At 41.0% G+C, this 17399-nt stretch overlaps 1 protein-coding gene across 1 annotated transcript in view; it reads right to left on the bottom strand.

Moving 5' to 3' along the window:
• LOC119428820 (aldehyde oxidase 1) overlaps positions 1-17399 on the bottom strand; it is a 44211-nt gene continuing 26812 nt past the window's right edge. Inside the window, exons 21-35 of the mRNA XM_037696508.1 lie at positions 17157-17281; positions 16942-17075; positions 15304-15391; positions 14444-14530; positions 9972-10163; positions 9671-9898; positions 9483-9578; positions 3476-3604; positions 3329-3403; positions 3195-3247; positions 3001-3115; positions 2845-2910; positions 691-879; positions 442-609; positions 1-51 (exon numbers count right to left, since the gene is read on the bottom strand). Of these exons, the coding sequence (XP_037552436.1) occupies positions 1-51; positions 442-609; positions 691-879; positions 2845-2910; positions 3001-3115; positions 3195-3247; positions 3329-3403; positions 3476-3604; positions 9483-9578; positions 9671-9898; positions 9972-10163; positions 14444-14530; positions 15304-15391; positions 16942-17075; positions 17157-17281 (1796 nt within the window). The remainder of the gene's footprint in view (positions 52-441; positions 610-690; positions 880-2844; positions 2911-3000; positions 3116-3194; positions 3248-3328; positions 3404-3475; positions 3605-9482; positions 9579-9670; positions 9899-9971; positions 10164-14443; positions 14531-15303; positions 15392-16941; positions 17076-17156; positions 17282-17399) is intronic.

Below are 17399 nucleotides of genomic sequence, written 5' to 3'. Positions count from 1 at the left end.
TTAGATGTTTAAGGCCCATGGTTTGAATGATCCTGATCTACTGGCTGGAATCTGGAAAAGCAAACAGACAATAAGAAGACATGAATGGCAAATTATGTTTTTTTTTTATATAACAATTTGTTTAAACAAGGAAGAACTATGAATATTTTTGTCTCAATTTTCTGGGCAGGTTATAATTTATATTAAACGGTCAGGGAAATCATGTTACGGTTAACAAATGAAGTCAAACTAAAGATTTTAAATATCTGACTAATTCAAATGTACACAGAAAAATCAGAGTTTGAACCACCTATGAGTTTATACATAAAATTGTTTGGCTCAGTCAGCAGAATTAGCAAATTAATATCAGCTTTACAAGTTTAAATATTTCAGTTTACCAGAATCTAAAGAAAATTAGACAGAAAAATTGACTCCCGCTATCTTTATGGGGTGATATACCACCTTCTGAATGAACGGAGAGGCACAAGCCAGGCATGCTTTCTCAGGAGTTGCTGGGCTGTCAAGAGAAAATGGCCCAGCGAGACCAGAATCTGAGCGAGCCGCCGCCACAGCGTCTTTGATGGCGAAAAACACTGAGCTGCCCAGAAAAAGGGCAGGTTCTCCGATTCCCTGAGGAGACAGTCACGAAGAACATATTGAAGTCATGCACCCAAACAAGCCATCAATGAGAGTTTGTCTGATGATGCCGACCTTTGAAGAGTAAATGGCGTGAGGATTGTCAGAGTCTGGCAGCAGGTAGACGTTGAATTGAAGAGGCATGTCGCAGACTGCTGGGATCTTGTACTGAGACGGACCTCGAGTGTACAAGAACCCAGAGGGAGAGAACTTCAACTCCTCCAAAGTGTAGAGACCCAAACCCTGTGTGAAAGCTCCTTCAATCTGAGAGAGAAAAAGGTTAGAGAGAAGAAAAAAGAAAATGAAAAATGTCATTGAAGCCAGTTCCTCACATCAGCATGAATATTATTTATTTAGTTATTTATTTTACCAAGATCAGCTACAATTAACCAAGAACATTTAGAAAACAGATGATCTGTGTGATCTGATTAAGATGTCAGGATTTATTTTGTTGGCTTTCAGAACAATTATCAAAGGTATGCTGGAAAGTATAATAAACCTTCTGTAGCTAACAGAGACCCTGATAAGGTATGGGTGCAGAACAGAATGTGACTTATCATCAGCATAAAAGTTTACATTTGAAATTGAGATATACTCCTAAAAATTACAAACATAAAAAACAAATACAAGTTGTCCTAGAATGGAGCCCTGGAGAACACTTTACCCACAATAACTTAAGAGTGTAGGAGTATACAGTACATATAGTACTGTATAAAAGAGAGGTCAAAAATTAAAATAATGAATGGACCAATCCCTGATCAAAACCACAAGTTTGTTACCATGCTGTAATCCCCTTCATGAATTGAACACACAAAAACGGTTTGTTAAAGTCACCTTGCATGCAACCTTTATTGACAATTGTGGATATTAACAACAGTGTTGAAAATGTCAATGTATAACCCGTAATATTATCAAAGAAAATGAATGATGTAAAAAATAGCTTTAGCTTTGAGGAGAGATCCATCCATCCATTATCTTCCGCTTATTCCAAAGTCGGGTTGCGGTGGAAGCAGCTGAACCAGATAATGACCCTAAACACAGCAGCTAATCTACAACAGAACAGCTGCCCACTGCTCCACCTGGGTGTATCTCGTGTGTGATGGGTTAAATGCAGAAATGACAACACAGCACGTATACTTAACTTAAAAGAGTGGGGAAAAAAAGAATCAGGATGCTGCAACGGTCCAGTCAAAGACCAGAACCTCAAATTGCTTGAGATGCTGTGGCTGGACTTAATAGAGCCAATGTCTGCAAACTTCAATGAACTGAAGCAACAATAGAAAAGAGACAGGGCCAAAGTTCTTCCACAACCTTTTAAACAACTGCTTAAGTCCTATAAGAATTGTTACTGAGATTTTTGCTGCTAAAGGAGGTTCTAAAACTTTACTTTACTTTATTACTACTTTGGGTTTGTTTGGGCCTCCAGTCCACGCTGTCCAACTCCAGAACAAGTGGAAGATAATGGATGGATGGAAAGAATCTATTGTGTTTTGATCACTTGTGGTTAGATATGATTTTTTTTTTTTTATTATTAAAGACAATAATTTTCAAGAACTAAAAGAAGAATTTTGTTCTCCATAACTAGCTAGAAGTGTATAGGGCTATATTTGAGATCTTTTGGCGTATTGTTTAGCATTCATTTAGCGTATATCTTAATGCAGTGGTTCCCAACTCTGGTCCTTGAGGAACACCATCCTGCATGTTTTAGTTGTTTCCCTGTTCCAACACACTTGATCCAGTGATTTAATTACTCCATGTTCTGCAGAAGCCTGTTAATCATCCATTAATTAAAATCAGGTGTGTCAGAGCAGAGAAACAACTTACGTAAAACATGCAGGAGGATGGTGTTCCTCAAGGAACAGGGTTAGGAACCTCTGTCTTAGTGTATATCTTAGATCCTTATATATTGTTTCTTTTTATACTTGATATTTTTGCTATTTTTGGATGTAACTTGGACCTTGAATACACAAATTCGTTCCATCTCATGTTGACCACATATGATACGAATGACAATAAGGAACCTTGAACTTTGAAATGATACACGGTGCACTTTCAAATCTGCTAAACAAAAACATTTTTTAGGTGCCTTCATATTTTGAGCTATGTTGTTCTAGGTATCTCTTTTGTGCTGAGCTTTTAATGGTTTATAGGTGTGTGTTACATTTCTGTGTAGTTAGGTTTTCAGTTGCACTTTTAATGTCGCTGTTAAATAAATAAAAAAGTTCCTACCTGACCAATGTCCACAGACGGGTTCAGACTTCTGCCTATGTCGAACACAATGTCAGTTCTAACCGTCTGTAAGAAGCAGAACAGAAATGTTCCTCTGTTTATAACCAGCTGGACTCGTGTTCTAGTTAAAGAACGGTGCAACACTAGAGTCCAGACCCTGTAGTCTCCCGTGAGGCAGTCCAGCTCCACCTCAGAACAACACACTCCATATGTGAAGTAGAAGTACGGCTGGCCCTCCATCTTGTCCCAGTCCATGTAGAGGTCCTTACCTCTGAGGAAGAGTACAAACACACGTCAGCTGTTGCTTCAATCATTAAAGATCCAAACAAGTACCGGTAGTTTAGTCGAACCTGAAGAATCCAGTGGCTGATAAACTGATTTTATCCAAAAAGGCTTCTTGGACCTGCCATGCGAGTAAAAAAACATGTTTACTGAAGTGTAGTTAAAAAACACAAAATGTTCAACGTTAGCTTTCTTATCCTACCCAACTCTCCCATGATCCTTTGGGGTTTTTAAGTCTGATCGGCTCCAGTCGCTGGTACAGAATCTCACAGGCGTTCTGGTTGAAGGAAGGACACATTAATGATGGCTTCACTTTAAACCAGGAGTAACCACGGAGATGCGTTTTCACCTTGACCGCCATGCCGTTGGCGTCGGTGCCGAAGGAAGCACCCGAAAGACACGAGTTGGGAACCGTGCCAGTGCTGGTTTCGCTGATGTAGATCTTCGTGGTTGGGATGCCAAGTTCCCGGCTCGTAACCTGACAGCAAACAAGAACATAAACTGTTCAGCAAAAAAAGACAAGTTTTAACAAAAGCAGCCGATTGGTCAGTTTGGAATAATGTAAATTTACAAATACTTTTATTTATGTGACATCAAATATGAAATCTTGCACTTTGAGAACTTTTTCTGATGTTTATTTTATGCTAAAGTGGATAAAGCAAAGTTATGTACAATATATTATATACAATCACCCTGAATCTCTATTCAAGCATAAGTTTGCACCGCTGATCCATGTGCTTGGTGTGCATTGGTGACAGGCTAACCTCTGTGCCGGTCTGAAGCTGAGGATTCAGCATTATTCACATAAGTGGCAACAAAAGCGGAACGGGGGCTTCAATATAGAAAGGAAGTTCCCCTGCTTGATTGGACAAACATAAAAACACCTGCTAATAAGAGGAATGAGCAGGGTTGAGAAGATTGAGTGAGAACAGCTGTGACGTCACTCAGATAGGACTCTGAGAACCAAGTGTGTCAGAGAAAATTTGGAGACATCATGCAGGTAAAAGCAAATGAAAAGAGTCGGTGACGACCAGGAAGCCGCAGAACAAATGTCCTGTACAGACACACCTCTGTGCAGCGCTGTGGAAGTTGAAATCCCTCTGGTGGAATGAGCCTTAAGTCTATGTCTGTGCATGCCCTTCAGAAAACCTTTTTTCAGAGGATGATTAAAAACCATCCTATTGTTAAAACCATCATGGCAGGAAGAAATGGCTACAGCATACATTTTAATTGTGCTGAAAGCCAAATTTCTGTCCAGCTGCAGGAAGGACAATATGCAGCTTAAGTGGCATGAGATCGGGTCCACTTCCTTCTCCAGGCACCATCGCTGAAAAGCTGTCCACTAAGATGTGTAACAGGCCATACTGGAGGCTGCACATGCACCCTGGATTGTGCACACCACATCCTGAGAGAGACCAATTTTCTCTAAACAGTCCCATTCAGCGGTCAGGCCCAGAGGCGCTGACCTCTCATTGGGGGAGCTCCTGATTGCTCCTCCCACCAGTAAGAGGGCATCCTCTCGTCACGGTAGCTTCCACGGCTGGCCCGTCAGCTGTCGTAGAGACATGAACCACAGAGCGCTCGTGCATTCTGGGGCGATCAGGATTACCCTCAACCATTCCTCTCGAACCCACTCCAACAGCTGCGCTATAAGTGGAGTAGGAGGAAAAACATAAAGTAGCTTCGTAGGCCATGGTTTGTGTGCAAGTGCATTCACCCCCAGCGGTGGTGCATCCCACGAGTTCAGAGAGAAAAACAGTTTGCACTGGGCATTTTCTCGAGTGGCCATCAGACTTCCACTCTCCCAAATTAGCTCCAAATCTGAAAGATCAGATCCAGATGAAGGCTCCAATCTTTGTCCTCAGGGTCCTCTCTGGACATAATATCTGCGCCTCTGTTTAGCACGCCTGGGATGTAGACTTTCTGATAGAGCGCAGATACTGTATGTGCATGACCAACAGAGCAATTCTCTGACCACGTCCAACAGCTAAGCTGAGTAAACAACCCTTTGGTGATTTATGTAAGCCGCCGTGGTTCTGTTGTCTGTGTGAACCATCATGTGATGACCCCGTAGTAGTGGGACAAAATGACTGATCACTTTCCCCACTATAAAAGTTCCAACACGTTTATGTGGAGGGACATGTGGGCTGGCCACCTCTCTCCCACCGTCTGGGACCGACACATCCCCCCTCATCTGGAGAGGGATGCGTCTGTGAACATGGAAGTGAATGCCGTCACTTTACCCAGGGGAATCCCTTCCGACAGGATCTGATGGTCTCCCCAGTGACTCAGGTCCGCCCCTACCTATGGGGGAATGGTAACCATGCAGTGCTTGTGATGTGTGAGATTGAGATGCAGACGAATGAGCTATCTTTGCAGCCGTTTCATATTCAGCAATCCTAGCAGTACGACGACGTGAGCCGCTGACATTGTTCCTAGCAGATGCATGACTCTCAGGGCTGTCACTAGGGATGGGGCCAAGTCGATCCGGTATTGGTATCGGCCTCCGATACCAGCATGATTTACGTATCAGATTTTTCTGCTCCATGATACATGTCTGTGTCTGCTGATACGTCTCCACATGTGATTCCCTGCCAGCTGATCTGCACGTTGGCTTCAAACTATGGAATGGATTTCCTGAACGGAACTGTGTTTCATGAACCCAGAGTAATAAGACCCACCTCACATTCAGGAAATTCATTTCATCGTTTTCAGCCAGCTAAAACATGAGTAAATACTCTTTCTATACGGCTCTGCTGAGGGCTGAGCACTGAGCAGCACTGTTGCTAACAGCTAACCAACTTTTCATCGTAACATGTCCGCTGTGTGGAAGTATTTTACACTAAACACCGCAAGACAGCAACGTGCAATGTCTGCAGAGCCGCTGTAATGAAGTGTAGTAGTGTTGCCATATTCGGACGCATGCACATAACGCTGTGTTCCATCAAAAGTTTGTTTTTTTTCCGTCGAAAGTTAAAGTAAGCATTGTTCAGCTTTAGAGAAACCTGTTCTCTGATCTGTAAAAGAATGCTGTGTTGTGTGATTTTACTGCGAGACCCTCTGGTCAAAGCCACAGAGGAAACTGGTCACCATTTTGTGTCAGCTCCTTAAAGCGGAAGGAGACGCCCACTAGAGGGTTGGAGAGTTAAGCGTTTTCAGCGTGCACTTGCTGCTCTGCTGCTGTTCATTTCTTAAGTGAGAATACTGGAAACTGTTAAGAGTTAACAACATATTCTTTTGTTTAAAACATATGGCTAAAATTACATTTGCACTACAAGAAAGAAGCCTAATACTTGATTTGTTTATTATTTAAAAACTCTCTGGACCTAGTGGTGGAATTTTCTTAATTGATATTATTTTGTGGTATAGCATTTTCAAAATAAATGATGGCAAAAGGACACCCTATGATTTAAAAAAAAATTCCTATTGCTAGTTTTATACCAAAAACATATTGTGATATATATCATTATCGCCACCCTTCACAATACATATCGTGATATGAATTTTATGCCATATCGCACATCCCTATCTCATTCTCATGTTAATGTTCATGAAAAGAGTGTGCTTTGAGTAATCTTAAAGATAATATACTTGTCTTATTTCCCTTTTAGAATGAAGCGTTCAAGGCAGAAATATGTATTTTATATTAAATTAGATGTCTCTTTAGAAAAACAAAGACCAAGAGTCAGAACCACCTTATGACCTCTGATTGGACTAGAAGTTAACAGGCACATCGCTTTCGCTCGTGGGTGGACCAATGATGTGTTACTCTCACAGAGAGTTGAGCTTCGTTTTCAGAGTTCTGAAAAGACGGAGAAGCAAGATGAAGCATGAAGAATTTCTAACTTCTAAAAGTTGGAATTTTATTTTAACTTTCAAATCAGCCAAGTTTTCAGCAAAGTAGCCAACCGTAAAGATCCTGATAGTCGCTGATGAGTTCCAACCTGATTTTCTGCACAGAACCAAGATAAAGGACGTTCAGAACCAGTTGGGGCCCACAACTGTTTTCCAGAACTGGGCTGAAATCACTTCAGCGTCCTGCTGAAAACCCAGTTTACTACAGAGCCAGAAGCAGAAGAGGTGGACAATCTGCCTTTCCTAAACACCATCAGTCCACTTGGGGAAAGCATCAATCTCCAAGTTAACTCGGATCATCAGTGCACCTGCCCTGGACTCAACTGGCCAGTGCATCCTGGTAGGAGAAAGCTTTTCAATGCTTCTCTAGTGATCACGGTGTCCAAACATAGTTCAGCCTAGAAATATTAACTCCTTCACAAACCAGATATAAATAAACAAGCATCTAGAACCAGTCCTAAATCTGCCTTTAAAGTTTCAGCAACTTAACAATTAATTGGACCTTTACTTTCAGTTATTTTACTTGAGGTTTTTATTTCATTTCAGTAGTCTTAGTGTGCATATATAACAATATTCATAGTTATCACAGATTATTATATTTTTGTAGAGGTATACATGCATCTACCCTCGGTGTTATGCCATATTTTTATTTTCTAATAATTGGGACTGAGTGAGTTCATTCTGTGAAGGTGTCCCCCCAAATAAAAAAAAAAAACAGTCTTCCTTTCACAACAACTGAGACATTCCTCTCCAGTCTCAGACCTGGGGACAGTTAAACCCTTTCTCAGCAACCCTCCAGTCTGGACAATGTCCCAAAGAGACTTTTACTGTTTCAAAAACAGCCAAATGCCCAATAAATCTGATAATATCTGAGAGCCCTTTCTGTGAACCCAAAATGGACGTTTTGAGTTTTAACAGAACCCCAAGAAAGTTCCGGTAACACCCTGTACCAAGATTGAACCTAGTCCTCCTCCCTTCTCTGCACCATTCTGATCAATGATCATTTAAATCTCAGGATGATAACAGAAAGAGCTGGTCTGTATTCAAAGAAATTCCTTCCAGAACTCCCGAAGAAGTGCGCCATTTGAAGGCTGACCACTCAAAACCAGTGACCAGACTCCTCGCCTTGCCATCGATGTCCAGGGATGTGAAAGAAACAGCCACTGTCACGTCACAGACCATCTAAGCAGAGAAAGAGAGAGTCCCACATCTGGTACCTACACGGCAGCCATTTGAAGACTACTCCCAGTAGGAGAAAGCTTACTCTGGGATGTGATGCCTGGTGTCCGTCAGTTTAGATTTCATCCAAATTAGTATTAACTCAGTTCAGTAATTATTTTCCCTTAAATTTAAGACCAAAATTTAACCATTGGATGTGTAAACAAAACGTCTCCTTTTTGGTTAAATTTGCATAATTAATTTGCCCTGCTGAAAGTTTCAGAAAATTACAATTAATTTTATTCCATCTCATTTTGGTTTGGGTAATCACATCGAATAATTCCATTTTACCTGTTAATTTCTGCTAACAAGTATTTTAAAGGTCAAGTTAATTTCAATAAACTCCGGTTGTTAAACAAAGCCATCATTTAAATGTAAGCAATCATTTCCAACAGTTAGTTGCTCATATATAGCTAAATAAACATTAAAAAAATGTATACTGAAGCGTGTGTGTTTTCTTTATGGCATCTGATTTTTTCATGCAAAAGAACTCACTTTAATTTGAGGTAATTAAACAATAACATTTGCTAAGACTGACGTTCAGACTTTTTATCTCAAAGCTTTGAGAGTGGTGTCCCTTCAGAATAAAATTATTCATCAAAATGATCCCTTCCCGCTTCATTTTTATAATAAAATATACTAAAATCACAATTGAATTTGTGCTTATTTAGCCTCTGTGGGTTTAATAAAAATGGTTCTTTTAAATAGATAAGGATTCACATTTTGGGGTTAAAGAGACTAATTTTCCTCTAAAAAGCCCCTGAGCAAGGCCCTTAACCCCCATCATTTGCTCCCAAACACAGGTCTCTCTTGAAAATGACTTCTTGTGACTTAATGAGACTATCTGTATAAATAAAGGGTATATTAAAAAAATAAGAAAACTTTGGAACAATCAACCCCCAACATTAGACAGGCCACGTCACTTCCTGCTTTTAAATCTCTTCTAAAATACACCTGTATTCTCTGACATTTAACATGGTGTAATTTGATTTAGTATTTCATTGTTTCTCATTGTTTTTATTTTTATGATTTTAATTACGTTGTGTTATTATTATTATTTTTCTTTAATTACTGCCTTGATCTAATTGTGAAGCACTTTGGTAGCAGCTGCTTTAGAAATAAACTTGACTTGACTTGGCAGCTTGAAAAAAGTTCATATTTGCTTGAAACAAATTAACTTGAAGCTTTATTACTTTGCATTAAAAACACGAGTTATTAATAACATCCCACACCTGTTTTCATTTTGGTGTTATTTATAGATCGTTCATGTTTTTTAGCAGTACCTGCTGCATTTTGGTGTGGATCCCCTGACCCATCTCCGTCCCGCCATGAGTGACCAGAACAGAGCCGTCTTTATAAATGTGGACTAGAGCTGCAGCCTGTTACAAACACAAAAAGAACCAGATGGAACCGTGTTCTGATGATTGTTTGAAACAAGTCGATCCTTAAAGCTGAACAGAACCCCACAGACCTGATTTAAAAACCCCTCTGCGAACGCGATGCCGTGCTTGATGGGAATAATAGACATCCCCCTCTTCTTCCAGCGGTTCAGCTGGTTGAACTGGTCGACGGCTCTGAGGCGGACGCTGTACTCGGACCTGAGCTTACACTCCTCCCAGCAGTGCAGCAGGTTCTCCGGACTGAACTCGAACTTGTAGTGTGTGACTGATGGCCCCTTGTACATGTTGATCTCTCTAATCTGGTGAGGATTATTAAACGTTAGAAAACAAAACTCTGAATATCGTATGAGATGGAAACATGAGGTGTATAACCTGGTACGCAGGGCGTCCCAGAACCATGGCCACATCGTTGACCATGTTCTCCACCACCAAGAGGCTCTGCGGCACTCCGAAGCCCCTGAAGGCGGTGTTGGAGGGCAGGTTGGTCCTGCAGGTGGCTGAGCGACCTCTCAGGTTGGGAATGTTATAGGTGTTGTCTAAATGAAGCAGAATCTTCTCAGAAACCTGAAAAAAAAAATCAAAATCAATTATCATAATTGCCCGTGTATAAGCCACTACTTATTTCTTATACTTTGTACCCCGCAGTTTATAAGCAGGAGCGGCTAATTTATGTATTTTTTTCATAAATATTAATAATTTATTTTGACAAACTTCCTGCCGTCTCTCGGCAGCTTCCTGCAGCTAGCTAACATTTTCTTTTGACAGAGCTGGGGACCCATGTAGTCACCCAGCGCCCGCCCCTCTTAGGGGCAGGTGTTTGTTCAACAGAAGCCATGTTTACATGCGCAAATGTTTTTCACCGGATTGAAATGTTTTCAGATTAATGAATCCAAGTGTATCGTTTACATGGGCACAATCTGTTCATGACGAGCGTTTACATGCAGCGGGCTTTGTTCCGAGCAGAAGTACTGACATGTGCAGAGTGGTAAACTCTCCTTAAAAAAACACAGAAGAAGAAGTTCTACTTTCGATTTACTTGCGGGATGAACGTAAACAAACCTGAGCGCCCAAAATGGACCCGCGACAGGTTTTAACGACGGTGGAGACGTTACTGCACTGAGCTACAGGTAATACAGATCATTTTGAGCTCTTTCAAAGTTTCTAGTAGAAATGTTGTGTTGCTCACCAACCACTTTTACTTCCTCGACATGCTAATATTATTAGCATTAGCCAGGCAGAAATGACAGTCGCACATGCGCAGTCAAGTCAGTTTTTCACGATCAGAAAAAACCGAATGGATCAAGCGTTTACATGTGCACCGTTTGGGTTATGAATCGGTGTAAACCACCCGTTTCGTTCTGATCACAAATTATTTCGGATCACGCTGAATAAACAAAAAATAACTCGAACGGGGTGTTAACATGACGCGTTTTTATTCCGAACGACCGTTTGACCCGGTTACTTATGTCCATGTAAACATAAAGTGAATGTCCTCAGGTGATCAGATCAGATCTGGAGCCTCTCGCTCAGGGTGTCAGATTTCCTACCCATAACTCCACCCACTCTGTCATCATTCCCCACTCTTCTGGGGGATGATGCGAACAGCATGAAGGAAAGTGACAAGGGCTACATGGAGGCGGTGTGTGATCATGTTTTTCTGAGATTCGAAGATGACTTTAGTTCTCAGGATGAAGAACATAGCAAAGAGCGACTTTTGGTCGACTACCTGTACTTTTTTTTTTTTGGTTATGTTGAAGGCTGTGTGACCCCTCCCCTGTATCACGACATGGGCTCTGCTGAGCAGAAGTCGTCTAAGCAGTCAAGTCTACATATTTTAATAAAAGGTTTTTTTTATTATTTCTGTGTGACATCTGTGTACGGTAGATATGTGTTTAAATACTGGGATCTCATTTTAAGCTCACATCAGAACACATTAAACGTAACAACAGGAGGGGCTCTTCCCACTTCCTCCCACTCATGTGAGCTCAGCAGAGGAGGTCAAGTCAGATTTATTTTTAAAGCAGTCAGTCAATCAAGACTGGTACATATTTAAATAAAAGTAAGTTGAAAAAAATCTGCGTATGGTAAATATGTTTAAATACCAGTATTAAGCTGAGTGATAAACGAGGGACTACTGTATACCAGAGGCACTAATGCACCGCATACCATCAGAGAGGCAGGCTTTTGAACATAGTGCCTGTTAACAGGCTGAATGGTCTCTTTACACTTTAGAAAGTAAGACATTGCATTTGTGATTTCCAAACCAGATTTTAAATTTGGATCCGTCACACATGACTTCTTTGCATGATAAAGGTTTACGCAGCATTTTTGGATGATACAGTAAACTGTGTTTACAGACAATGATTTGCTGGAAGTGCTTTTGAGTCTATGCAGTGAGGTTCAAAACAGAATGAGACCCGTCTTTATTGCAGTGGCCCCTGAGAGCCCAAAGGTGACAGCCATCCATTGTAGACTTTCAACCTTATCCTTTGAACACAAGGATTTCTCCAGATTCATGAAATCTTTTGATGATCATGAACTGCAGATGATGGAATATTCAAAGTCTTCACACATCTATATAACGGTTATTTAACAGTTAATAATGGTGTACCACAAGGCTCAGTCTTAGGACCCACCCTCTTTAACCTGTATAAACAGTGGTTAATTTGAGCCAGATTCTGCCGGAACAAGATCCAGGAACGCTCTCATTTTGACTTGTTCTGTTCTGGCAATTCTTTGTTCAGATCCGGCAACTCCGCCCCTAAAGGTACAAAGTCATCGCTCATTTTTATTTTGATTGTTTATTACAAATACAACGAGAGGAGCTGTTGCCTTTAGCCCGGCGGACACAGTATGTAGAGTGGATGTTCCAGCCGCAGCACGTGCGGCGAACCAGCTCGCTCACACGCTCCAGATGGTCACATTTACACACGGAGGTTCTGCGCGGAGTCCTTCTCTCCTCCTACTCTCCAAATATTGTCCCTACTCAGAAGGGCTGTGCACTGAAAAACACCCCCTCTCCCCTCCTCAGACCCTCCGAAACAGAAACAATCATTTATTCAACAGAATAAATAAATGCACAGTGGACATTATGCACAACGTCTCCAAACAACTCTACCCAGCGCAAGCACAACAGCAGCAGGTGTCTGAACTCCTTCTACATTTCAGACATAATAAATAAAAAAAGCTTACTGTAAAAAATTAATTAAAAATACAAAAAGAGAAATGTTTGATGGGTTATTCACATTACACGTCATGTTTCAAAACGGCACTAATTTGTCAAAATGGATGGATGGATGGATGAATGGATGCTCCAACAACCGAGAATCGAAGCCTTCGGGTGATTCAAACGGTGCCACGAGATTGGAGCAGGAGAAACAACCAGGACTGAATTCAGTGGAGAAGAGTTCAGCTCAGAACCATGAAGTGAGGGGAGGGAGGAGGGGGGTTTAGGACACTTGACAGAATCGGATCTGCTCTATTCACACACAACCTGCTGTTCTTCTCCAAAATAGTAATTTTGTTAAGTGTTTACAAATGCAGGTCAATGGTGATGTATAACAACCTGTTAAAATACAGCAAAATGCAGGAAATGGCATCTCTGTTAGTCGACATTTTCTGTGAGAGGACCCACGCACCCCCCACCCCGGCTTGCCTGCTGTTCCGGCATCAGTCAGTTTACAAATTAAGCCTTGTGTATAAATAAAGAATGAATGAAAAATTTCTGCTGATGCACATTATTCTGAAATTGTTCCACTACTACTAGTGCGGCTGTGGCTGAGTGGTTAAAGCAGTCGTCCTCCAATGCAAGAGTTGGGGGTTCGAATCCACCAGCAGTCACATGCCAAATTGTCCCTGGGCAAGACAATGAACCCCTCATAGCCTCCGATGTGTGTCCCATCGGTGTATGAATGTGATAAAGCTCTGATTAGTCTCTTTAGAATGATTTGTTCAATTAGCTTTGTAAAGATCTAGTAGAGTGCTGTATGAATGGGTAAATGAGGACACAGATTGTGTTGTAAAGCATTTTGAGCACCTTGATCAGATAGAAAGGCGTTATATAAGTACAGTCCATTTACTTTTAGACAGTTTTTCACAGACTTGTGAGCATCTGCCCATCTTTACTTCTAAAAAAATCTACTTCTCTAAAATGCTCCTTTTATACCCAGTCCTCTTACTGGCCTTTTGTTTTTCCCTTGTCGGTTGCTCCCTTCTTCAGGAGTCGCCACAACGAACTAACGCGCACGAAGATTTGGCAATTGTTTTTACACCAGATGCCTTTCATGACACAACCACAAACCACCGAGCTACTATAGCCTTCTGTGTGGAGAAGAGAGCTGCCATCTAGGGCGCCCGGGTGAGCAGATGGTGGGGGTTAAAGGCCTTGCTCAGGGGCCCAGAGTGGGGCAAATGAGGGTGGAGGCAGGTGTGGGGGTTTGACCTTTCCCACACACATTTTGATGTTGGTACGTGGAGTCGAACCAGCGACCTTCCGATCACAAACCCACCTTCTCTAACCTCTGCACCACCCAAGTCCACTTACTGACATTATCTGCAAAATGCTTTTCCAACTTTTTCTTATTCATACTAATTAATTTTACAACCTTTCGTTGCCCCTTCCCAAATTTTTACAGATGTGTTGCTGCCATCAAATTCAAAACATCTTTTTTTATTTTTATGTAATGTTTATTGTGTGAATAAAATGTAGGTTTATGAGCAAATCATTACAATATGCTTTTGTTTACATTTTTACACTATGTCCAATTTTTACTTTGAGAATTTTGGTTGAACATTTATGTGATTTTGCTGTAATTTTCTTCCGGATCACTCCCTCTTTGACCTACCAGAACAGATTCATCCACAGCGCAGCCAGCGTTGACGTAGTACTGGAAATCTGCAGCCACGATTCGTCCGTCGTTCATGAAACCCACCTGAAACAAACGGGATCGATCAGTAAAACAACCAGTTTTGATCTTCATCAGCTGGATGTTCAAACGAATATCCAGTCTCTCACGTATAAACTACTTTACCGCAGCTTGAAACATATTACACACATTTATACACTGCTGAAGAAAAAAAAAACATTTGTCTTTCTGTGTATAAGAAACTTCTGCTGAACGGTTTCAGCTCAGACATCAGCAACTTCCAGGTCAGGCATCTCAAAGAGCTCCGAGCTCTCCTGTATTTTCCATGAGGTACACATGAGAAGTGTAATGAGGGTTTATAAATACGGAGCAGTCTGCGACTTCCTCAGCTCACTCAGGGGCTGGCTCATGTCAGTATTTTGACTGAATTCCTTTGCAAAGATAAATAAACTTAAAGACAAAGATTGTTCTCTCATCTCCTTATTTAAGAGTCTAATGAGATTAATTTCCACAATAACACAAAAACTGACTTTTAACATGGAACTTACTGATAAATACATAATCATAATTTGTTTGTTGTCAAACAGGGGGTAGATGTTGGTGATTTTAAACCTGCATACTTTTAGTTTGACCTTTACTGTGTTCAGCACATAAAAGGAAATACCTGCAATCACCAATTTGACCACTAGATGGCAATAGTTTCCGCAAACTGCTCCTTTAATCTTTGAATAAATTTATGGGAAAAGTCTTGATAAACAAAAACTGAACGGATTTAGATTAATTGACTTTTAACAGACAAAATCAAATATACCTTGATAAATTAAACAAATCTGTTGTACCTTGTATTTTCCGAGGACAGGATGACGGCCCCCTGTGATCAACATGTCCTCACCTCGCTCCAGGACACAGCGCACAGCACGATTGGTCCTTAAAATTAGATCAACTTTATTATGCAGAATTTTTTTTTTTTTTTTACAAGTTCATGTCATAGAAACAAATCTGTTTGGGTAATTTGGAAGGACTGTAGTCAACATTTAATATGCGTTTGTTTTTTTCCTCCTAAACCAGTTTGTCATCACTGAATCAGTCGTTTCCCCCTTCCCTCCATGCCACAAGGACCTTTGAATCTGTATGTTTTATTTTTATTTTTTGCGTAAGTTAGCTTCACCTTCAAGCCTTCATTTGGAACCTATACTCACACCACTGGTTGATTCTCTATCTTTCAGATCAGAGGCAATGTGTTCAACATAATGGTTTTTCCTCCAGCTATTTAACAGTCAACAATGGTGTACCACAAGGCTCAGTCTTAGGACCCACAGTCTTTACAATCTACATAGGTAATGTAGGTCAGAGCATCCCTGATGCATTCTTACATTTCTATGCTGATAACACAGTTGTTTATTGTCGAGCCAAAACAGTTGCTAAGGTTTTCCAGCTTTTGCAATCTGTTTTTGCCATCATCCATTCAGATTTGTTCCGTCTCAAACTTGTCCTAAACGCCGATAAAACCAAAAGGATGCTTTTTTTCAAACAGGAAGTCGGTCCCAGTAGTGTTTCCTCTGATTTTATCCTCAAATTGTGTTCCTAATGAGTTTGTCGATTCCTACAAATATTTGGGTATCTTGGTAGATTCACATCTCTCTTTTACGCACCACGTGGAAAACCTAGCAAGGAAACTGAAAGTTAAACTGTTTCTTTTTCAGAAATAGATCATGTCTAACTCTGAATGCTAGGAAACGCCTTGTAACTGTGACTTTCCTTCCCTCCACTGAATATGGTGACATTATTTACATGAATGCCCCTACAAGCATTCTGCAGATGTTGGATGCTGTCTATCATGGTGCACTAAGATTCATAACTGGCTGTGATTACTGTACCCACCACTGCACCCTGTATTCTCTAGTTAACTGGACATCATTAACTTCACGTAGACTCTCTCACTGGTACATTTTCATCTTTAAATCACTTCTTGGTCTGCTGCCTTCATACATCTCCTCCTACATGTCTCTGCGTGAGTGCAGCTACAGCGTGCGCTCTCAGGATATTATTACCTGCAGTGTTCCCTCAGTGAGGACTGAACTAGGCAAAAGCTCCTTCTTCTACTCCGCTCCTGTTTCCTGGAATATCTTACAAAAAGATCTGAAGCTCTCAACCATGACCTCTCAAAGTGGCTTTAAACATCTGTTAAGTTCCTGGCAAGAACCAATGCAGACATGTTCCTGTTTTAGTTTTCTATACTGACTTATCTGTTTTTTCGCTACATTTCCTTTTGATTGTCCTTTTGGTTGCCATTTTATTTTAACTTATTTTTTAAAATCTGTATGCATCTTTTATGATCGTCTTTGTTGTCATCACTCTGTTAAAAATGCAGGTCTCTCTTGTAAATGTATCCCCGAGGTTCAATGGGATTAACCTGTTGTATAAATAAATGTTGAATGAAAACTGTTTATTACTTTCATAGAATGAACATGGCTTACTTCCAGGCAGCCACAGATGTGATGGAGGCCAGGATGGAGGTTTTAATGACTTTGCCTCCAAAAGCACCACCCAGCCGTTTGACGTGACAAGTGACTCTGTTGTACTGGATGTCCAACGTCTCTGCGATCGCAACCTGCAAGGACAAATAAAGCCATCTTCTGATCTGGTTTATGCTCCGAGTTCAGTTTTAGCACAACGTAAGGTCTCTGTGTACCTGCATTAAGGTCGGCCATTGAGTGGAGACGTAGACGTTGAGTTCCATCTCCTCTCCGACAGGAACAGCCAGCATGCTCTGAGTCTCCATGTAGAAATGCTCCTGGCCTCCGATCCTAATCTCTCCTGAAGCAGACATGAAACAATTCAAGAACCATTAAATGATCATCTGATGCTTTTCAGGCTGGAGTTTTAGACTAAGACCATCTTATCCTGATCGTGTTATTGTCGTTCTGGTCGAACG

The sequence above is a fragment of the Nematolebias whitei genome, chromosome 23 (genome assembly GCF_014905685.2).
Source record: "Nematolebias whitei isolate Nwh7 chromosome 23, NemWhi1, whole genome shotgun sequence".
NCBI lineage: Eukaryota > Metazoa > Chordata > Actinopteri > Cyprinodontiformes > Rivulidae > Nematolebias > Nematolebias whitei.
This window is presented reverse-complemented; position numbering and strand designations above follow the sequence as displayed.